Source organism: Talpa europaea (genome assembly GCF_964194135.1).
Source record: "Talpa europaea genome assembly, chromosome: 3".
Classification (NCBI taxonomy): domain Eukaryota; kingdom Metazoa; phylum Chordata; class Mammalia; order Eulipotyphla; family Talpidae; genus Talpa; species Talpa europaea.
The window spans coordinates 128,046,070-128,070,235 of record NC_140069.1 but is presented as its reverse complement, the minus strand read 5'-3'; the positions used below and the strand labels follow the sequence as shown (position 1 = coordinate 128,070,235).

At 37.6% G+C, this 24,166-nt stretch overlaps 1 protein-coding gene across 1 annotated transcript in view; it reads right to left on the bottom strand.

The window, feature by feature from the left end:
- The window catches only part of KCND2 (potassium voltage-gated channel subfamily D member 2), a gene marked incomplete at both ends in the record, with an annotated part of 440,203 nt that overhangs the window by 12,780 nt on the left and 403,257 nt on the right, over positions 1–24,166 (bottom strand). Inside the window, one exon of the mRNA XM_084229493.1 lies at positions 5,906–6,068. Within this exon, the coding sequence (XP_084085619.1) occupies positions 5,906–6,068 (163 nt within the window). The remainder of the gene's footprint in view (positions 1–5,905; positions 6,069–24,166) is intronic.

The window sequence follows — 24,166 nt, the reverse complement described above, 5'->3', positions numbered from 1 at the left end:
AGAAATATGTCTAAGCCAAAAATCATAGAAATAGCAATTTCTTTAAAAAGGACCTATCTTCTAAATGAGGTCCTAAATTAAGGGAAGTTATTAGATCATCTTCTTACCAAGTCAAAAATTAAGTATCCTAGGCAACCTTAAAGTGAGGTAAAGAAAGCCTCTCTTTGTAGTCTGAGATAATTCCCTATCCCAAAATATCAGCCCTTAGACTTGGCTGTATCACTTATTCTAGAAATTTTGTTTCTTTCACTTTAGGGTTAGAAGAATACTTCATGTAGAGGCAGGATATTAAGTTTTATTAGCTTTTAAAACTTAAGGAATTTATGGCAAGCTTTCCATTTATTTAGGAAAATAGCTTCCCTAGAAATGAAATAAGTTATTGCCATAGAATAACTTATCTATGGGAGATAGTACTTATCAGTGGGAGATAGTACTAGATCCCCAGCTATAAAGCTTGGTTAATCCTGTAGGTGGCAAGGCTGAGTAGAAACAGTGCTGGGGTTTGGGTGGAAGGAGCGCTGGAAAGGTGAGTGGGATGGATTAAGAGGACAACAAGAGGATCCGGTTATATGAATAAATGAATAAAAGCATGAATGAGAGTACTAGGGAAAACTGGAGGAAGATGTAGGAAGGTACAAAACACAGACTTATGAGTCCCAATATTCTTTTACTCATGATACAAATATTAAGTGACTATTTCCATTCTGGGTACTTCTCTCAGTACAATGGAGGAACATTGTTATATATATTACAATATCGTGTGACACATGCAAATATGCATGATGTTGTGCCTGAAGAGAAGGAGCAACTAATGGTGTCCACACCATTCAGAAAAGTTTTCATAGAATGGGTGATAGATATTTGAGTTAAGTCCTGAACTCTGAGTAGGAGCTGGCCAGGTAACTACATCAGGCAATAAAGGATGGAGAGTAGATTTAAGAGCAAAGGTAGGTAATTCAATAAGGCTGAAAATTAGGAAGATATGGAAATGTATGTAATCTCAGATTTCTACATGTTGATACGATAAGACAGACAAATGAGAAATACAAGTAAAAAAACCTTAAGTTATCATGGAGATTTGAGGTAGGGACTGGGTGATATTTTTAAATAGCAGACAATCTAAGAGAGGTTGTTTCTTAGGGCTTAATAAGGAGTTATTTCTAGCCTTTTTATTATTCAAGAATTCTGTATAAAAAATTATTTGATTTGAACATAGTTTGATTTGGAATAGTTCTCAGTGTGGTCCCCAGTTCAACAGTATTATCACCAGTTGGTAACTTGTTAGAAATACAAATTTTCATGTTCTAAACCCAAACTAAAGAATCAGATACTTTGGTCATAGAATCCAGCAATGTGGAATTTAATACATTCTTCAGCTAGTTCCAATAAATCAAAAGTTTGAGAACCACCATGGTAGAAAATGATAAATAACCAATTACATATTGGTAACACTGTTTGTGTCAACACCAACATCTTTATGTGAAAAATTTAAAAATTTACTTATACATTGGTTGTACACTGGCTAATTACTATGAAACTTCTCACTTTTTTTAAAGATTTATTTATTTATTCATATAAGAACTGGGGTACAGACCAGACATGAGTGTGTGTGTGTGTGTGTGTGTGTGTGTGTATGTGAGAGAGAGAGAGAGAGAGAGAGAGAGAGAGAGAGAGAGAGAGAGAGAGAGAGAGGCAGACTGACTGAAATACATCGCTATGGGGAACAGTGGCGAGGCAGGAGAGGTCTGTTATGCCACTTGGGTAGCTCCCTGGCTGGCCTGGCTCCCTGGCTGGCTGGCCTGCTGTGCTTAACCCCTTGCACCAACAGGGAGGCCTGAAACTTCTTACTTAATAATGTCAGAATTTGTCTTAGATTTGAACCAATAGGTATATAAATGTGAGCAAGTATCTGTAAAATGGAAATAATAACACCTTTGCAAATTGATTGTGAAAATATAAATAATAGACATAAAACACCAGGGACATACTAGAAACTCTAAAGAGGATTGTTGTTGCTATTAGTATAATCAAATTATAATTACTATTACTATTACACACGACAATTACTCACAAGTTAGCCTTGTAAGTATACACATGATTAAGTGATCTGACTTATATTTTAAAACAGGGTAACTCCCAGGTTAAAATATTAACTTCACCACCTACCATTGATCAGTATAGCTTTATTTGGGCCAATACATTCTTTTCATAAATATTTATTGAATTGCTCATTGAATAAGTAAATCTATTAATATACAATTACAAGTGGTGGCAGTTGGGGGGTGAGAGATATTCTGGTTTAAGTGTATATTAACTGACACATCAATTTATCAAGTATGGATAGAAACGGGGTAAATGATAGATTCCTTTTAAAGGGAGGGAGCAGGGGCCTCGCTGGTGGCACAATGGGTTAAGCACCGCACTATGAAGCAATCTGAAGCCTCTGTAGCACAAGTTTGATCCCTGGAGTTTTATCCCAGGCCAGCCAGTGAGCAGCCCACATGGTGCAGAAGACCTCTCTTGGCTCACCCATTGCTCCCCCCAGCAGTGTACTTACATTGATCTGCCTGTTCTGTTCCTTGCTGTCTCTGGTGAATCCTCTCACACCCCCCACTTCCCATCTCTGGCCTGTGCCCCAGCTGTTGTATGCGTAAGTAGATAAATCTTTAAAAAAAAATAAAGGGAGGGAACAGCTAGTGAAAACAGGAAGAACGCTTGCTAGGGGGATGAGCTAGAAGAAAGAAAATATCCCTGAGTGATACTGGGAATGTTCTCAAGTGCATGCATATATATATATATATATATATATATATATATATATATATATATATTTATATATATTTATATCATGCTTTTGCTTGAGTTCAGTTGGCAAAGGGACAGAACAAAAAACTCTGGTATAAAACATTTTGGTAAATTACTTACTGTTCAGTTTGACTGGTGTTTCTACTGCATGGACTGCTTGACTAAATTAGTTGTGATTTGCATAATTTTGATATTTGTCAAATCACTTAGGTCCAGACAAATTTAAACTCTTTTACTAGTGTGTGTTCATGCTGTCTTATTTTTTTAATTTCCTGGGAAAGAAATTAGGAAATATCCTTTGATAACTTATTTTATTCCATCTCCACTGTTCTTTTAAAATGACTTGTTCCGTTTAATGGTTACAGACTACTTACTAGACATACCACATTAGGCTATTATCTTCTGCTTTATTGAGCCAATTTTTTTAACAGTCATGATATGCATTATGGCAGAAACTTAGGAGATATTTCCAAGATACCAAAAAGCATTCATAAAACATACTTTTTCACTTACTGTACTTTTTAAGATCACATTTATTTACTTTTGCATTCTAAATCTATTTAACCAAAAAGGCTCTAAAAACATTCTAAGGTTTTATTTATTGATTTGCTTGTTGCAGATGACAAAGTTTGAAAATACATATATTTGAAAAATTGTTTTATTTGAAAATCAAATTTATACTTTTTACAGTTTTCATATTGGTAGCTCTTTTTTTGGTATTGAGAAAAAGAATTATAGGTAACTCAATTTAGAGAAGAACTTTCTAGAATCTAGATGGATGGCTGTTAGGGAGCTAAGATTTTTGTAGGATTTCTATTATTTTAAACAGTGTACAAGTTTGCCCAGTGGAGGGATTGTAAATATGTGGGCAGAGCCATAGTTGTGGTAAGTCCCTCATGGAGGGACCAGATGTGGCCAAAATTCCTCCATCAATACTTGCCAGAGGTGTGTCCAGCATGAGGCTGCAACTACTCAGAGACCGCCTTTTCCTAACCCTTTCTTTATTAGATCATCAATGCCGTATATTACATCACCATGCTAATTGGGATATTTAATACCATGCTCTACAATAATTAGTACAATAATTAGTTTAAACAATTGCCCCAGAATGGGAGATTCTCTAAAGCAACAAACAACATGACTGAAAGAGCAGTTTATTGCTTAAAAAAGAGGCTCTTTGGGCTTCCCTGGTGGCACAGCGGTTGAGCACTGCACTGCGAACCTGTCCGCAGCCTCTGCAACGCTGGTTCAATTTCCCACCGACCAGAGAGAACTCCACTGTTAAAGAGCCTCTTTTTCAAAAAAAAAAAAAAAATTTATTTGTTTTATACAAGCACTGGGTACAGTCAGAAGCGCAGGAGGGTGAGAGGATTCACCAGAGCCAGAGCTGGGAGCAGAACAGGCAGACGGAGCGAAGACACTGCTGAGGGAGCAGCAGGCAAGGCAGGAGAGGTCTGAGCACCATGTGGGACCCTCTCCGTTGGCCTGCTGCTCCCCTCAGCAGTGTCTTCGCTCCGTCTGCCTGTTCTGCTCCCAGCTCTGGCTCTTTGACAGTGGACATGAACAAGTTCTCTGGACACTATGTTGTGTAAACAAACATATTTGAACTTTGCAAAGAGTTTCTTTATGAGACTGTATACTTTACTAAAGAGAATGAATGAAGTTGTTCAAACACACTTGAAATCCTGTTCTTGAATTATCTACAAAGACAGTTATTAGCTACCGCAAATTCTTTCATGATGTTTTATAGTTATACCACATTACCCAGATTGGGCATCCACTTTAGTCAAGGTTATGAATGGCTTTTGCATAGTTAAAAATAATTCCATTTTTTAAGAACGAGATACAGTGTCCATGAAGAATACCAGAAACTTACACCAGAGTCCGGAAGAAACTACCAAAGAGAACTTCAAAATTATTTTTAAACAAGGACCCTGACTCTCAAGGGGACTATGTTGACAAAGAATAGGGAGGGAAGCACACTAACAGTTTTTCTGAGAGGTAATTTGTCATAATTTTTATGTCTATGAGGTTTGGAGCCAGATTAGCCTGGATTACTTGATGGTTCTTCAGTATATTAGGGATATAACCTAGAATTTCTCAATTTCTGGATAGGTTAGGATTCTCATCTACCCAATAGGAACTATTAAAAGCAACTAATTTACAGATTTGTTGTGAGAACTCTGTGAATTTCTTTTTGAAAAACATTAAACTAGTACCCAGCTATCAGTAAATGGCAATTATTATTATATATATACATAAATATATATACCTTTATATAGATTTATGTACATTTGCACATAATCTTATTGTGAGGTATCATTTCCCCCATTTTACAGCTGAGTATATGAACCTTGCTTACTCTTAGAGGGATTAATTAGCTGGTGAGAAGTAGTAAAATGCTTGGCCAGGAATAACACTCAGCTACAAATGATCATACTGTCCTACTTCTGTGTCCACTCTGTACTACATCAGAGACACATTTCAGTACCATTCAATAGTCCTTATTTACTGGAACTGTCTTGACCCCTAATGGACACAGACATGAAATGCATCAGACCCAAAAATCCAACTCTAATAAAATTTGCCAAGGACTTATCTTTGATTTTACTATTTGTCTTTAGGGCTGTTGGCCTGATCTTTCTTTCTGCCTATGGTTTCAATGTAATATTGTACTCCCTGCTCACTTTGAAGTTACACATGGTTATGTGACTTGCTTGGGCTAATGCAAGAGAAATGGAAGTGACTTGGCCCACCTCCAGGAGGAGGCTTTAGGCATCAACGTGTGATTCATCATGTTTTTTTAGCCCTGCTTGAATGATTGCAGAAGTGCACTGTCAAGATGGCATTTCTATCGCAGGACCAGTAATGGACCTGTAGCCTGATTGTACAGCAATTGAGAAATATCCCTTGTTGTCTTAAGCCACTGAGATATTAAACCTCTTTTTTTTTTTTTTCCCCCTATAGTATAACCTATCTGGTGCTGACCAATGCAACTATTGACCAAATCTGGAACACTGAATGGCCAGTAAGGGATTTTCAAACTCATTATAAAAAGTGGGAGAGGCTAAATCACGGCCGCAGAGAGCTGAATACACACCTTTTGTGCCCTCCGTTTGTCTGCTCGTTGATTTTGGTGATAGATCCGACTGAAGTTGGATACAATTACTGGAACAGGCAGAGCAATAACCAAAACTCCACTCAGCGAACAGATGGAACCAAAAATCTTCCCTGCTATGGTTTTGGGGACCATGTCACCATACCTGGGTCAGAGGGAAAAAAAAATGCTGTTTTAAGTCATGGTAAGTTATTTCTACCTACTCCACATAGTTTTTTTGCTTTTTTGTCAATTTTTTTTTTTTAATGATCAACCTAATACTACTTCATGACTATAATCTACATGGCTTAAGATTTTCATGAGGCAGCTATAATAAACATCTGAATACAAAAAATTACCTTTCAACCTTGCAGAAGTTGATTCTAACATTTAGAAATCTCTTTGATTGGAAAATATTTTAAGCCAGATGATGTAATGGTAATTCTTTAGTTTATCCTTTATATAATATGGCATGTTCCTTATATTTATTTAATAGTCAATATATCCATGCTGAATTTTATGCACTTACTTTTGCACATCTTTTTCAACACTGAGTTGGTTATGAAATTTAAGTAGAAAGAGTGGTATATCACGTTCCTTTCATCAGATATAATCACTTAATAAACTTCCAAGGTCTCATTAACCTTCACTTGTGAAATTAAATGGCATTTCTCCATGATAATCTTACTCAATCTCTCATTTGTATTTGACCCATTGACTTCTCTCCTGGAAACTTTTCTATTGGCTTCAGTATTAGAAAATCCCGCTAGTGGTCCTACCTCGTTTGCTGTTCCTTCTCCATTTCCTTTTCTGACTTCTTCCCTTATCTGATTTCTAAATTTTGAAGTAAATTAGGTTCAGACTTGTCTTATCTGCTTTATAAAAACCCTCTTCCTATGTGATTCCATACAACCCCATAGCTTAAAACTATCTAAATGTTGCTGATAACCTAATTTATATCGACAGCCCTAGTGTCTTGAAATCAGACTTGAAAATCAGACTCATATCTTCAATCGTTTGATATGATTATTTCTACCCCTGGATGTTTAAGTGCTAATTAAGACTTAAATTAGCCAAAAAGGAATTCTTGTTTCCCTGGTTTCCTCTGGCCCACTCAAATCTGCTCCTCCCACAGTCTAACTCTCTAACAACTCTAATTAAATGGAACCACAAACCACTCAGTTGCTCATATCAGAATGAAAGAGCCACCCCAGACCCCAGTCGATGCATTTCAGCTCTCAGCTAGTCTGGTGGTCTCTGACCAAAACAAGTTACTTTCTCAAACTGATGTCTCTTTCCTCAAATTCCAGACCAGAGTGAGCCTGGCCAGCCCCATCTCTTCCCAGAGTCACAAATACAGCTTCCTACCTGAACTCTTTTTTCCACATTTACTATTTTATAATTCATGCCAACAGAGCAGCCAGAGTTACAGTTTTAAAAATGGAGATTGGCTGTTGCTACTTTGCTTAAACCTTCTAATAGACTTGACACTGAAATAAATGCAAACGCCTCACGTTAGTCTCTAAGGGCCTATATCACTTAATTCCTGCCTATATTTCACACCACCTTCCAGCAAGCTCCCTGTCCTCCAGCCACACTGGCCATCTGGCTTTCTGTCACAAGTGCAGACCCGTATCATTATTATTCAGGTGAAGACTTAAATGTCTCCATTCCAGAAAATAACGATTCCATGTTATTTTCCAGTCACCACATCTAGAGTGGTTTTATTTTCTCCCCTAGTTATTATCCATAATGTTTTTCCATGTGATTATTTTAGTCATGATCCCATGATGTTTTCTTATTTATTAATATGTTTATTTTTAAGAACCCCCTACCATCCCTGGTGAACATGACTATAAACTTGAAAAAGCAAGACTTGTTCAATTTCATGTCTCACCAGCACAAAGCAGGCTGTTAATAAGCATTAGGTGAATGAATATCCTCTCTCTTACTGATAATAGAGCTCTTCCAAGAATTTACTCTTGGTGGGAGGGGAGCAAGGAGGAGGGCCTTTTGATCATATTGCAAAAGTTGCCCAATTGCTTCTGCAGAACTTCAACTACTTCCTGCTCACTTTGGGGTTCTGGGGAGCTTAGTGCTCTGAGAGTTTAGCCCTTAGTAACAGCTCAGAGCAGCTCAGGTGTTAGATTCAGGATCAGGGGGGATTAGAAGTGTTTGGGACTACCTTGTATTTTGAAGAGCTGCCTCTAATTAGAGAAGATGATTCCTCTAAATCACATTATTGTGTGAAAACATTTGTCAACATGGAGATTGGGTTTGTGAAGGTGCAACAGGAGAAGCCTGGAGAGTGACTGGGGAGTACACTGACATAGCATTTGGTGACCCCCATCCCAGGCTCTGGTTTTGTTCTCTGAATGTCCAATTACTCATTCCTGTCAGTGCTTGTGAATGAACAACCAATTGAGCTCATTGGGCATAACTAAACTTCAATTCACCAGAACTAAAATTCCCACACTGTTTTAGTGTCTCTAGTGCCAGCATGCACAGGGCAGGTTCACTAGTGATTTGGGCAGGTGGATAGCACCCTCGGTGGGTTTTTCAGGCTTTAATGCTTTCTCAGGATACACAGTCACACCAGGCAGGGAGGCTGGCATGCAAAGAGGCAGGCAGGCAACCGCGCCTCCCAGGCCCCCACAAATCTCTGCCTTTCTCTGGGTGCTCTCTCATCTTGTGGCCTCGCCTCTTCTGTAGTCACGCCACTCATCCCCCACTGCCTTGCTTTTATCCCCATCTCTAGGCTCAGTTACACACTTACACATGTGTACACCCATACTTCAAGTGCCCACAGTCAGACACGAGTTCCCCGCGCCCATGCTGCATTCAGAGGAAAAAGGGTCTCTGCAATCCATCTGGGTAGTTAAAGAATAAAGACTGTTAGTGAGGAAACAGTCAAAACTAGAGGAATTCACAAGATAAGCAAGAAAGGCCAGAGGATTTTCTTTCCATAGGGGTATGTCAGTGGACTTGGAAGATCAACTTTTTTATGCAATGTTTGGTGTACAAGAGCCAGTTTCTGTTTGCCACTGTTCACATTGAGTGCCTGGCTATATTTTATGAACATCTTCTTTCCTTTTGCACTGATGGTACAGTAAACTCTGGAGAAGTCTCAAATACACATATCCCCCCATATGCAAGCAGCTTCTCAGGAAAGGGATTTGATTTTAATGTCTACCAATTCAGAACTAGAAAGTAAATAAAACTCAATTTATTTTTTATGGTCAGAGAGGAGAAGCATTGAGTCCATGTAATCAAAATAAACTTTGAAATACATAAAAAGAAATAGCTTAATAAATCTATTAGATAGTTTTTCTTGCCTCTAAGAAATTTAAAAAAATTAGTATTTATTAACTACTTTTTGCATTCTAGGCTAAGTCATAGAGTATGCAGAGCCTACATGGTTGTAATTATTAGAGAAAATTAAGGGCTGAGCTGTGTGGTATGGACCCAACACTCAGTCAGAGCTGAAGAGACAGAAGATTGCTCTGAGAGTTTAGCTCTTAGTAACAGCTCAGAGCAGCTCAGGTGTTAGATTCAGGATCAGGGGGGCTTAGAAGCCCCCAGACCACTTCAAACACATAGCAAGCAGCAAAAGAGTATTATGTACCTAAGGAATTCTATTTCTCTGGAACTTACTGGAAGAAAGGTTGAGAAAAGTAGCTTTATAATGGGAAGTGACATGTATCACGGCTAAGTACTGCCTAAAATCTTTTAATGATTACTTCTATCCTAAGCAATTTGTCACTTGGTATTTTATAGTTCATGTAAAAACACACCTCACTTTTTCTGACTCATTCTTAAAATTATGCTAAACCCAACAACACTATATATTATATTTTCTGTTTTTGTTCAGAATTTAATAGTATGTCTGTTTTCTCAAAAGTTACCCCAAAACACTATGTAAATGTGGTTATGTTTTCATAGATACTTATTTCTATACTGTAGTAGTCAAGTTAGATAAATATTGAGTTCTTAAAAGGAAGAAGAAACAGGAGAAAGGATAGCATAACACAAGAATAATTTCCAAGATGTTTTACATAATAGAATTGAACTTTGCTAATTGAAAGGGAGCCTTCCCTATGTTTATTCTTTGACTTTTCTCTGCTTCTAAATTTTCCTTCTTTCTGTTACATTCACCGTGTAGATCCACTCCAGTTTCATTCTGTTCTCTTCACACTGGACATCTGCCAAGCCTTATGTTTACTGCTCCCTTTCCTCCTCACATCAGTTAAAAAGGTACACTATGGAGGTGTCATTCACATAAAAAGTTAATTATAAATTTGCACATACTTCCTCAAAATAGTTGGTTAAAATTACATCTTTTGCCATATGTTAAAGATCATATTGAGTGGAATGCCAATTCCTTAGAAGAAATCCAACTGTTAGCTCTTGAAGATTTTAATCCCAGATATCAACCAAAAGTTTCATACAAAGCATTTCATTTCTGGCATATACCCAATGTCAAAGGTGGATAATTCTGGCGAATATAGACAAGTGAGAATGAATATACCTCCAATCTCTTATCTACATATGTATGTATCCATCAATCTATCTACCTATCTCTCTCCATCCATCTTCCTAGCTCATGAGGTAGTATGAAAATAGGTTTGAAAGTATGCCAAATTTTATAATGTAATACATAGTAAACCAAATTTTAATAGTGTCTACTCATCTTTCTTTTTTTAACATTTCTCCAGAAATCATAATAGCATGACTAGATCTCAAATGGAGAAATATTTCTTAGAATTTTTTCTTACAATAGTGTTTGAACACTATTGTAAGTGTTCCCAGTTCTATTCAGATAGTTTCTTATTTTCTTCTCTTTTTTTTTGTGAAGAATATAAATGACGGCTCATTTAATAAAGGAGACATGTTACATGAAGCAAATGTCCCCCAGCTAAGATGTGAATTGCTTTCTATGAAACTATTTCCCATGGATATTAAGAGAGAAAACAACAACATGTATTTTATAAACAATCATGGTGGCAGAAAGGAATGCTGATTTGCAAATAAACTTTGATGCTTACTGTAATTCAATCTCTCACTCTACCTTTTCTTTTTACAATGAAAAAGTCTTAAATTGCTAGGTGTAAGGAACAGTGTGACTGGATACTACACAGCTGTACAAGGACAGTTGTACATTTTCTAGGGCAGGTGCTAGTTCAACAAATACTCTCAACTGCTACATTGATTAGAAAAAAAAAACAAAACACCAACAACTTCATATGGGATATGAATCAATATGCAGGAGTATTGGTATTTGACAAAAAGGTATGTGCTTTGATACATTTGACTGTGTCTCGCCTGAAATGCATCTATTGAAATAATAGTGCCCATTGTGATGGTACTTAGAGGTGTGGCCTTGGGATGCAATTAGATCATGAGGATAGAGCCCTCATGAAGGAACCACACAGAGGTCCCTAGCCCCTTCCCCAGCAAGGACACATCGAGAAGGGCAATCTATGAACCAGGAAGTGGGCCCTCTCATCAGCCTGGATACTGAATCTGCTGGCATAGAGATTTTTGATTTCATAGACTACAGAACTGTGAGAAATACATTTCTGTTGTTTATCAACTGTCAAGTCTTTGGTATTTTGTTATAGCAGCTCAAACGGACTAAGAAAATATACTTTAAAAATTAGATGAATGTAAGTGATAAGTATAATAATAACTGGGGAAAAGCTTATCAGCTGGATTGTGTGTGTGTATGGGTATAATGGAGTGTGTGTGTGTGTGTGTGTGTGTATACATGGGCTTTAATTACTGATTTTGTGTTTGAATTTTTCTTCTAGACCTGATTGCTAGCAGAGTGTCTAAGAAATAATTTATTCTGACTGAGGTGCAGGATCACTTCTTAACTACTAATAGTTTTACCCCTTAGGGTCTCAATTGTTATGTTATTCATGGATTTTTCTGCCATTACCTTGGTATTCTGGAAGGATCATAGTTTGATGGGTAATTTCTGTAATAGCAGCAACGTTTGCAAATAGCAAATATTTTTCTTTTGAGTGTTGCTATATAACACCTGCTGCTGGAACAGAACTTGTTTGCCAGAGGGGCTGTGGTATTACTTCAACAATAGACAGATCTCTCTTTGACATTTGAAAACCACTGTTTGCCTAAAAAACTGCCTTAGTTTTTTGTGTTCTTCCCTCATGTCTGTAGAAGTAAACACTATATTATCCTAGCTATGCTGAAAATTTGTGAATTCTTTTGGATTATCTCACATATACAGTTTCTATATTCTCTCTGGTTTCTTTAAATCTAAACCAAATTTTGAGCCATGTCTTTTAAAACTGTATTTTCCCCTTTTTCATCTTTCACTGTTCACAATTTCAGTAATTTGAGCATCTACTAAATGAAAGGGGCAACTAAGGGACCTCACGCAAGATTCATGGACTCTTCAGAACTTCATGGATAAAATTCAGCTAATTAAAGGAAATCCATGATAATGTATGACTTCATAGATATTTTCCTGAAAATTTTCAGAGTTTTTATTAAATCACTAAAAGTGGGAAGGCTCAAACAATGTTAAAAAGGGATGATTTGCATATTTACGGGCATACCAATGTCAAGTACTGTCAACATAAATGGTTTGAACAAATATACAAACAAAATGCTGCGGAAATATCAGCATTATTTTACAACTGCAGAAATAACAAGCACCCACTAGGGGGCATAAAAACCTAAAGAAGTTTGGAAACAAACCAGAATCACTTTTGGTTTTCACAAGCTGAGAGGGAGAAAAGCATTTCCAGTAAATTGCCTGTATGATTCCTTATCTTTGCCTACACACATTCAATATTTAGGATATATTTTTGGCATCTTATTCCTCTGAAAATAGTTGAACAGGACAAAACCTCACCAATTTCATAGATTATCTATTTTCAAGGTGTTTTCAAAAAGATGCAGCAAAGAATTCAGACAGCACTGCTTCTTTTAGAAGGAGCAAATTTCTGTAACATGAGATATCACTAAAGCATAATTTTAAAAAAGAAGCCCTAACCCAGAATTTTAGTGTGGAAATTAGGGGAAATTAAAAGACTGGGTTTATTATAGAAAAGAAAAATTGAGGAAAAGACTGAAATGCTTCTAACACATCTACTCATGTTTATACACTAAGCCCTCAACACAGGACTTCAGGGCTAAATATGCTCATCCAGTTGTACCCTTTTCAAAACCAACTCATTTATGTCTCTTTTTTGCTTCTGTTTCGCAATTATGCGATTGAATGAGAGTTTAAGAGTTATAAATCAAACATGATAATGACTTAATACCTTAGCATGTTTTCTATCTAAATGAATATCATCAGTAAGTCTTGATAGTCTAAAGAATGTTTTATTTTCAAAGTATGCTTTTCAGATTTCACATTTGTATCACTTTATTCTTCATTTTTTTTACAAAATTATGAAAATATATGTACAATTGATTATTGTGAGGCACACTTTAAAAACTGGTAGGAGCAGCTGTGGGGGTGCCGGAACTATTTCCCCAGGCTTTGGGATCCTAGTCTTTGTTGCCAGGAGCTATCCTTTCACCCTCAGTATCTTTGAGTCTGATCATGTCATTACCGCACATAAAAGCCTTCATTGTCTCTATCACCTGCAGGAAAAAATTCCAGTTCCTTAGCATGGCATCCACAGCTCGCCATGACTTGGCCACCCCATCTTCCACTGAGCACCCAAACACACCCCACACTTTAATCAAAACAAATAACCCTCTATTACTGGAATGTGCTTCATCCTTCCACTCCTTTATTCCTTTGTGCATATTGTTTTTTCTAGCGTATTCCCCTAAATAAATCCTTTCAGTGAATCCTTAATTTCCATTGATAAAGTTCAAGCATCACTTCTTAATTTGAAGAACTCCCTGACTATTTTATCTCTGCCCAATAAAAGACAGATTCTCCCTCATCCATGCAGACAGTGCTGCATGCACTAACAGAGTAGAATTAGTTTTTTTACAGGTCTATTTTCCTCCACAGAACTATGAGGTCCATGAGGTCAAGGATCATGTCATCATTATAAACCCAAGTCTAGCACAGTCCTTGTCCAGTGCTGAGCAAATAGTTGGAACCCAATAAATGTTTATTGCTTAAATAAATCCTCCAGGGAGCAGTGTGATGGTAAACAATAAATATGGGAACCAGTGAAGGGGAACTTCTATGCTCTTTCTTTCTTTACCAGATTTCTTCTCCAGCATCATCTCACCTCCTTAATTTGTCTCAATTCCTCTTTGGATACTTAGATGATATGCCCAGAATAACTTAGTTCTACAGTGTCAATTAATCTTATCTTTTATACCCAGAGAAATCATTTTTAACCTAGAGGATTTTAAATGAAGATAGATCATTGGAGAGATTTTACCATTTTCCACTCCATCCCTGTTTTCCATTGCCATGTGCTTGTATCCAGTCAGAATACAAGCCTGAATCCAGTCAGAATTTCAAAATACTAACAACCCAGATTTGACAGATTTTGCAATTCTTCAATATTTATCAATTTGAGTGAATATTAAACTCCTGGTCCTCTGACTCTTACATATCATTGAAATGGTTGGGTCACTTGTTACTCTCTCATCTTCTCACAGATGTTCCTCATCTTAGATTGGGACATTAGCAATTCTTTGAAAATTCTTTTGTTTGGTAACTGTCTTTCTTATCAAGAAACTCTCTGGTTTTACCCCCGGGATATATTGGGAGAACTGTGTTTGTCTTCCATTAGAGGAAAAGGAAACTCATTAAGCAAATCAAAGTATAGGGAATGTCCCCTCATTTGGCTTTGGGCTGATGACCCTAGTTTCTATAGGTTGCATGTTTTGATTTTGCACCCCAAGGGGTTTCATCTTCAACGGCTGTCAGAACTGCTCTCACACTGGGGGCTTTCTTCAGTGAACCTGCTGCTGTTGCTTCCTGCTCTTCCTGTCCTTTGAAAGGTGACTGTGTTTGAGGAAGCTCCCTCTGTGCATGCTCCAAGTTACCCCTGATGCACCGCAGGCTGTCACCCACGGAGCCAAATCCCTATGGCATTTCGACAGTTCTATTCATAAATCTGTTTTCTTATAACCAGTCACTGTAACATCACCTGTCTCACTTGCTGACACCACCAAAATTATTCATTGTTTACAATCCATTCAAAGATACCAAAGTGTCTTTGCCAGGGAAAAAGGAGGGGCTGTCCCCAGCGTTCTGCCTTCGGCACCTTCTTAGAGGAGAATTTAGTCAGGAAACTTAAAAGCCAGAAGTGGAGATGTTTCTTTTGCATGCTTTCACTTTTTTCCATCTGAGTTTACACAGTCTAAAACCTATTATAGGCTGCATGACACCCTTAAGATTTCTAACTATTTACCTCTTTCATTTTCTATTGTACTTTTAAAATTATTTATGGACCATCCAGTAATCACCTGACATATCACCTATTTCTAATTCTCCCCAGAAAGACCAGATAATTTTGCCACCTAGCATCTACTTCTTAAATTTTACAAAAAAGAATGTGTCAAAATCTAAGTACTGGAGATTAGACTCATCATTCTACTGGGGTAGGGGATTAGTCTCCTTTTTGGCGGCAGCAGCGTCTGAGATGATGGCCCTGCAAATACAAGTCATGTCCCTACTGGTGTGTCTGTTCATGCCCACACTAATTCCAATTCCCAGGTATCTGCTATGGTCAATTTTAGTCTTTTGGGGTTGCTATGGCGGAATACCATAGCCCGAGAGGGAGGCGGAAGGGGGACTTATAAACAACAGCAATTTATTTCTCACAGCTTTAAAGACTGGGAAGTTCAAGAAAAGGGCACCAAAGGCATCTGTAAGGACAGATGTGAGTGAGAGACCCTTGTGGAGGTTAACAATGGCAGCTTTTATCTTGATTTTGATTTTGCTCCTTTTCTCCCAGACTTTTTCTGGCTATTTCTGATCCTTTTCTGGGGGTCCCTGCTGGAAGGTGCTTTAGACTCATGGCAGACTTTCAGGCCTTGCTCTGGGCCAATCCCGTTTGGGTGGACTTTTACCCACGAGGGGATAGGTAACCTTATATGTTTGATTTAGAAATTATATTGTCTTTTCTGTATTGTTCACTAATTGTATTAAAGTTCCTTTCCATCAAGTGTTTTACATGTTTTGTCTTGATGTAGCAGATAGTAGAACCTATTTAGAGCAGGCAGGTTTGGGGGTTCTCCCTGCCCTGTAACAGACCCACTTCCTAGTTGACTGGAGTTGTGATACACGGCTGTTGACGGGCTGTCACCTGTGTCTTCACACTGAAGCGAGGGCCAGGGGGCTCTATAAGACACTAATCCCAGCTATGAGGGCTCCACCCTCATGACCTAAGCACCTCGTAAGAGTCCTACTTCACATTGAACTCTAGGATGTGACATGAATTTTCTAAGGTTTAATAACAAGTCCATGGAGGCGTGGCAGCTCCCACTCAACTGACTACCCTGGCAGGTCCTGGTCTCCTCCCGACCTATTGTGGAGACAATGATCCAGTTTAGAGAGAATCACCCCAGGCAGTTTCTCACAAATCGTACATCCTGGTAATGTGCCCGCTTTGTTCAGTTCCCATCTATGCATCCCTCTGCCCAGTCACTGACTATGGACTTCTTCCTGTTAACAATTCCAAAATTCATTAAGCATAAATAATTCAATATGATTAGATTGCATGTAAAAAGCCACAGCTGTTTAAATACAAAAAGAAGAGAGATCAGAAAAGCTGTAATTTAACCTCCAAAAGACAGCCAGGCATTTCCACTAAAATCTGAGCCTTCAATTTAACCTAGAAAGTTTCTACATCCTTAAACAAACTTTATTTTTGACGAGAAGCCAAGAGCCTATATTTACATTAGAGATGCTTTTGGAGTACAATTTCATTCTGTTCAAAGTGAGATAAAGTTATTTCCTAAAATGAGCTGAAGATACTACATGAATTTTGTGTTTAGATTTTTGGCCTCTTAAGTGACTAAAGCATTCATTGATTGAAAGGTAATTCAATCAGCTATTTAAATTAGTGCATAATCAGCATACACATAAATGAAGAGGGTCTTAAATACATTTATGTCTACACTTCTGTAGTTCTTATTGATCGGGTTTCTATGTGAGAATGCTCCTGTGGCTTCCTTCTGATTGTCTCTTCTTAAAAAAAAGTCCCAAAACCAAAACAAACAAAGAAAAGAAACAAACAAAGCACCTGCTTAAACAAAAACCAGCTAAAAAGAACCTTCTATAAAAATTAATTTTTCTCAAAATTCATTTTAAAGAAAAAGAGTTAACCAATTAAGTGAATATAACTTAAGTCCAGGAATTAAAATCTAAAAAGTAATCCAGGAGACATCCCACATTGCCAGTACATTAAATGCATTAATTCTTACAACTCTTTGTGTGTTTGAATCAACTTAATTTTTCTGAAGATGAGATTAGATTATAGACACCATACCTCACTTTTAATGGTAAGGTATGTTAAAAGGTATGTTAGAATTTAAGGTCTAAGCAAGGAAACAAAAAATTTCTTCAAGTATTTATACCAGAATGGACTTAATGAAGGAAAGGATTTACAAAAGGGTGGAGTTGCTGATAACTAGGAGAGACCACCACTTTGACAGCCTGGGGCAGAATCTCCTATGGAAATTGGAACTCGCACTTTAAGGAAGTAACTGGAACCTAGTAGAAGGGTCAAATGCTGCCTGAGGAGGTGCAAAGGACCTTGCTGGTCCTCCAACACTCTTGTGATCTATTAAACTCCCAAGGAACCAAACTGGCACAAAATTGATAAGTAACCAGCCTGGGATATTAACTGCTGGGGTAGTTCTGGATCACTAGTAAGAGGCCCACCAGACTGGAAAACAGTGCTTTCCCCCCCAAAGCTGTGCTCTCTGCACCTCACCACATCTCACTGCTAAAGTCCATTCCTTTTCCCAGATGCTACGGCCCAGACACAGGGCTGTTATTTTGTTGATTGACTCCAGCCCTCCCCCTTAAAAGCAGAAAATTACATTTTACCAGAATTAGAATCCCTGAAGTGAGACTGATAGGGTTTCTCTGGGTAACAGGACACTTGTCATGCCATCCTGTTTTCTGAAACATCACAAGTATGTCAGCCTTCCTACCTTGAGGACTAAGGGGAAGTTGGACCTTCTTCTAGGACAGGTTGTAGGTTTTTTAGTTTCTGTCAAAGATGTACATTTCAGCCCACTGTAAATTGAGAAAAAGCAAAAGAACTAAAATATCTGTTTTGACAATGCGAATGGGAAAAAAAAAAAGTTAACCATGAAGCAACATTATAAAGCTGTCCAATTTGATCTGATGACTGTAAAGTGTTCTTCTTGTATGAAATGGGCACAAATGTGTAATAAAAACTGGTCCCTGGGGCTTCCAAGCTCATGGTGACTAACTGCTGGCAAGAAGCTCTTAATTAGAATAAATCATTTCAGAGTTGTATCCTTCAACAGACCATTGAGAATGCCATTAGTGAGAAATTAAAGCATATTTTAAGGGTAGGTGAGTATCTATAAAACCAAGTTGTCTTTGGTTTCACAATTAGGTCAGCTGCTCATGAGCCTTTTTGTTGGAGTTTTTTTTGTTGTTGTTGCTGTTGCTGTTGTGTTTTTTTTTTTTTAATTGTAGTAATGAAAGTCGATAGCTAATCATGCCAGAGTTTAGTTGTTAGTTATAAATTTAATAAAGAAAAATATTCTTACATGTAAAGAATATAAGATGGTAGATGAGGGTTTTGGCAATAAATGACAATACACGCTGGGTGCTTTAAATTAAAAGCAAGAGAGAGCATAGTTGTTCCATTATAGATGTCATTAACATGGATGCTGGAATACTCTTCAAAATCTGTTTGACAACTTGAAGTTTCTACTAACGAGGGTTTATGATAATGATTTATTTACAGTTGAAGGGTAAAGCCTTCACAACACTGCTTTCACTTCTGAAAGCAGTCACTGAGTGATCAATGGTTGTTGATTTTCATTATGGGAAAACAAGGCTTAAACCTGATACCACAAAAGTAACAGTCCTTGAAATATTTCTGAAAACATTTGCTACCAATAAAGTTGTCTGCTTAAATAAAAGCACTTAAAGTAGCAAACTTTTATAGAAAAAATAATGAAAGCACATGATAAACACTAAAAGTGAATATTCCTCTTAAATGTATTTTCTTCCTTCTTTCCTTAGAAACTTATCCAATTCCCATAGTGAATACTTTGATTCTGATTGTAACTTAATACTTGTTCTTTTTCTATCTCCCTCCTCCCCATCACACCATCTCATGGTTAAGGAAGGAATTTAGAGAAATAAACAAATAATTGAACTCTAATTGTGTCAGATTTCTAAATATTTACATGTATTTCTTATCCTACCTCGACAACGCCAAAGGTTATTATTACCTTTTTTTTGCCATGCTCTATCTAATAACTTCTTCTAGAAAGAATTGTTAATTATCTCATTTACACCTCTGCTATCCACAGTGAGGAATGTCCCAGTGGCTTATTCTCTTCAAGCCTAAGTGAATCTCAGTTCCTCATTTTTAATTGTTTCTGGACTATTTTTTAGAAGAGATGTAAATAATGTCATTAAGTTGCCCATGTTGTTTCTAATATAATCATTGAGAGTACTGTAAAGTACTCTTCATAAAAGGCAAGTTGGTAAATATTTTGGGCTTTGTAGGAAATAGGCCTTCTGTTGCAACTACTCAGTTTTGTTGTTGTCATGCAAAAATAGCTCTCCATAATCCATAAAGGAATAAAAAATTCAGTGTCCATAAATAAATTTTACTTATTTATGGAAATTGAATTTCATATGATTTTATGTTTCGAAAATATTCTGATTTTCTAATCATTTAAGCATGTGAAAACAAACTGGTTTTTGCTGAGAATCCAAAATTCTATGACAGCAAGTAGTGCATAGAGAGGAGACAGACTGGATTTGATCCATTGGATATAGTTCTCCAGCCTCCGACTTGGACCATTCCTTCTGTAATCAACTCTGGGAAGGTTAAGTGTTGTTTTCCTGCAGAAGAGTTTGAAATCGTTCCACAGAACATTACCTCTCTACTATTAAACCGATTTCTTCAAATGTTTCATAATTCTGGACTTTAGAAAATGCTCTTTTTGGGGAAAGAGAGTAAAAGAGGAGCGTCTGTATCCCAGCACCTCCGCCCTATCCACCATCACTGGGTGACTGGTGCCCATGGGCGGGGGGCATCATGAAGTGAGAAAAGCAGGTTTGCTGCCTACTGTTTATACAATGTTAGTACAGGAGGTGATGGGAGATACTTGCACAAGGAGGTATGATTTGAACTAAATATAAGGGAAATAAAAAGAAGTTCGACAAACAATAAAGAGAAAGGGTGTGTGGTTAAGTGGCTTCTGGCCAAATCCAGGTAGCTGGGATGGTCATGAGTAGGTGGACTTAGGCTTTTGTCTTTCATGATACTAACTTCCTGACAATGTCATGCCTTTCCTGCTCTCTGAATTACTTAAATTCCACGATTAGGGATGAATGCTGCCTAAGAATTCTTGTTTTTGCTAAAATACAACTCTTACCAAGAGTGGTAACATGTGAAGGCTTGAACTCGTGTTATCTCTTCGGGATTGAATTTATATGTCAAATTGTTTCTTGAAAGCAGCTTTTAATGGGAAAAGGTTGGAGAGAAGTCACAATCAAAGAAGGGAAAAGCACCCAGAAATGACGCCTGTAGCACTGGAAATCAAACTCGGATTGTTTAAAAGTTTTACCCAGAGCTGGTTGTGCCCAGAAAAAGCTTTTTTCCGTGAACTGACTTTCAAAAGGGCGTTTGTTTGTCTAGCAGGAGCAAACGGAGCCAGCCATTATGCCTTAGAGACCCTGTATTGATCTTTGCAGACAAACCACTAAATAGGACTTGACTGCTACACAATGGAGGATTAATTCTCCCTTCCGCATAAGCCTACAGTGGGCATGTCAATATGCATTTATGAAACCTTCCTCTGTGCAGAGAGCAGAGAACCTAATAAACAAATTAATGTGGGGAAGTCAAAGAAGGCATGTGGCCAACATATTTTGTTTTTCCTAGGTTAAATTCTATTGAATTAAATCAGAATAAAAGCAAGTTTTCAATGTAACATCCCAAGTTCAATCATTTTATTTATTGTTTCTTGATTTATGTAGTATGATGTTATTTGTTTTATATTTTAGAAGGGACAAAATATGAAAACATGTTTTGTTTTGTTTTGTTTTGTTTTTCTATATCATAGTACCTGTCTCACTGGAATATCCCAAAGGATTATTGAAGATTTGAAATAAGAGTGAATCTGGGTAGCTATGAATTTCTGTTTGCCTGGAATATGATATTATTGTGTGCATTTTGCTTAGATTTACTATATGAATGGAGAAGTAGGGAAGTTCTCATAGTCTGCTAATTAAGTGAACTCAAATCACATTTAAAAAAGTGAGGTGTTGGGCCTCCCCGATGGCGCAGCGGTTGAGCGCCAGGTTGCGAAGCTGCCCAAAGCCTCTGCTGTGCCGGTTCGATCCCCGGCTGCTCCCCGGCCACCGGAGGAGGGTCCCACATGGGGTGCAGACCTCTCCTGCCGCCCGCTGCTCCACTCAGCAGTGTACCTCAGTCCTTCTGCCTGCTCTGCTCCCCGCTCTGGCTCTGGTGAATTCTCTCACCCTCCCGCGCTTCTGACTGTACCCAGTGCTTGTATAAATAAATAAATAAAAATAAATCTTTAAAAAAGAAAATGAAGTGATTGCTTTTTTTAACTAGATGGATTAGGTAAGGATAAAGTTTAATTCTAATTAATTTATTAATAACAAAAGTCAAACAAGTGTACATGTAGTATTCAGAAAATAGAGCAAGTGGAGAAGTCATACGGAAAGTTACAGGAAATCTTTAATGTCAAGTACCAAATACAGTGTCGTTAATGACAGAGGATGTGAGGCTGGTGTGGAGGTGTTCACTTTAAACTGTGATCTTTTCCATGATGTACGATGTACTCTTTTAACCTTATCTCACTTTCCTACTCAAAACCGGAAGTAGGGCCTCCCTGAGGTCCAAGGGGTTAAGTCATAGCACTATGAAGCTGTCCGCAGCCGTTAAAGCATGAATTAGATCCCCAGCCCAGGAGGTGACCCACATGGCCCAGCAGACCTCTCCTGTCTTGCCAGCTGCTCCCCTCAGCAGTGTATTTTAGTAGATCTGCCTGTTCTGCTCCCCACTCTGTCTCTGGTGAATCCTCTCACCCCCGCACACCTCTGGCCTGTACCTCAGTTCTTACATGCATGAATAAATAAATCTTTAAAAAAATAACTGAAAGTAAACTCGCAGTAACTGTAATTCCAGGGTCCTAGCATAGCAGGTAAGTGGCTTTGTGAATAAATTGAATGAGTTTCCTGACACTGTTTTCATGTCTTTGTGTGCAGATCATCTATCCTTCACATCTGAGAGCAGATGCCCTGACTCTCATGGGCTGTTCTTCAGGTAAGAAGAATAGCCAGTAGTTATGGGTTATTACCTGGCGACAAAGAGGTAAGTGTAGACATACTTCTTATTCTTTCATAAGTTGGATATTCAAAGTCCAAGTGGTTTAAAGGGGCAGAGCCATCCTTGAACAATTTTTTATCTTGCCTGATCACACACAATCATTTCTCCTTTTTTCTAAGCTAATCTTAGCATTTCTAAAATAAAATTACACAAACATAATCCCCTGGGGACAACAGAGATAATTTGGCATGTGTAAACAGGGAGACATGAGCCACCCATGGTACCCACCTCTACCAGCCAAGAGTCTCTTTAATCAGTTTGACCAGTAATGGCAGTGGTACCACATAAGGTGAATGGAAAGTCAGAGGAATGAGTGGGAAGCACCTTTGGTATATTTGGTCTGGATCTTCAGACTCTTAAGTTCCTTACCCAGTGATTTCTGGTATCCCAATAGATCTTTAATTATCTCAGCTACTGAAATTTTCCAAGAAGTTTTTGTTTCATGCTTAATTCTCCAAAATGTATGCATTCTGCTCACTTATTAAAAATGGGTGCATGTTATAAAATCAAAACAAGAGGAGAAGGTTATCTCAATTCCCAAAGTCTAGCAGTGGCTATGGGAATAGATTTTCCATGTTTATGTTCTATTAGGTCATGGTATACCTCTCTCCACAGAAAGGTAAATGCCACAAATATTAAATGTGCGCAAACACAATGACATGAAAGAAGAAAAAATGTTTCTGAATATTGCTAAATTCTTATGCTTCCAAATTAATATACAATCTGCAAGCAAGAGTTCAAAGATTAGAAATAATAACTGGTAAGCTATATCAGTGATTAGTTGTTTCTATGGAGAGATATTCACAAGCACAGTGTTGGCTCATATTGTAGTACAAACAATTCTATGAATTATAGCGGAACACTTCGTGTGTCAGCTGCATTGTGTTCTATAAACTAACACATGTTTTTACTTACATAATCAGATAAAAACAGTAATTTATTTTCTTTGTCAGAACTTCCTTATCATCTAAAGGCAGCTTTATCTGATCAACATGAGATGGGAAATTAAAATTCTCAATGATTGAGTGTACCATAGTACTATTCTCAATGTATGCATGTAAGAAGGAAATGACTTTTTTTGGAGAGAGAAAGAAAACAAATTATCTTTTTTAAGGGAAACTAAAGAATTCAGAATATACTAAATGTTTGATTTTCTTGTAGGTCCATGGTTATTCCAGATTAGCTAATAATTGACATACTCAAGAGAGCAGGGTAAGGTATGCATTACCCCTCCCCCCATATGAGCAAAATTCTTTTTAAAAATTCTTTAGCTTTCCTGCAGAATTATCGCAAAGAAGAAAATGCTTGCTATCCAGCCAGTGTTATTACGGAGCTTGCTTATACGAGGTAGATCTGAATTTGCTTCTCATGTTCCAGAAAAACTAAACCGAACCAAAATAAGGACAGCATGTCACCCCAATCCAGACTTTCTGAAGTTCTAACCCTCACATTTAAGACTGGGCAATTCCCACTATTGGTAGCATTACTGAAATACCTCCAATGACAATAGGATCTGTATTTGATTCAACTAAACTTCAGCTTAGCAAGAGATGACAGGATCCTCTGAAGGAGGTTTATGTAGAGGTGCTTGTCACTCTGTCTCTGATGGCACATTTGCCCAGATTTGTAAACTGCATGGATTTTGCTAAAAAAAAAAAAAAAAAAAAAAAGTCTACTGTTAGACTGTTAGTGGCTATCACACGTGAGCATATTATGCCCCTAG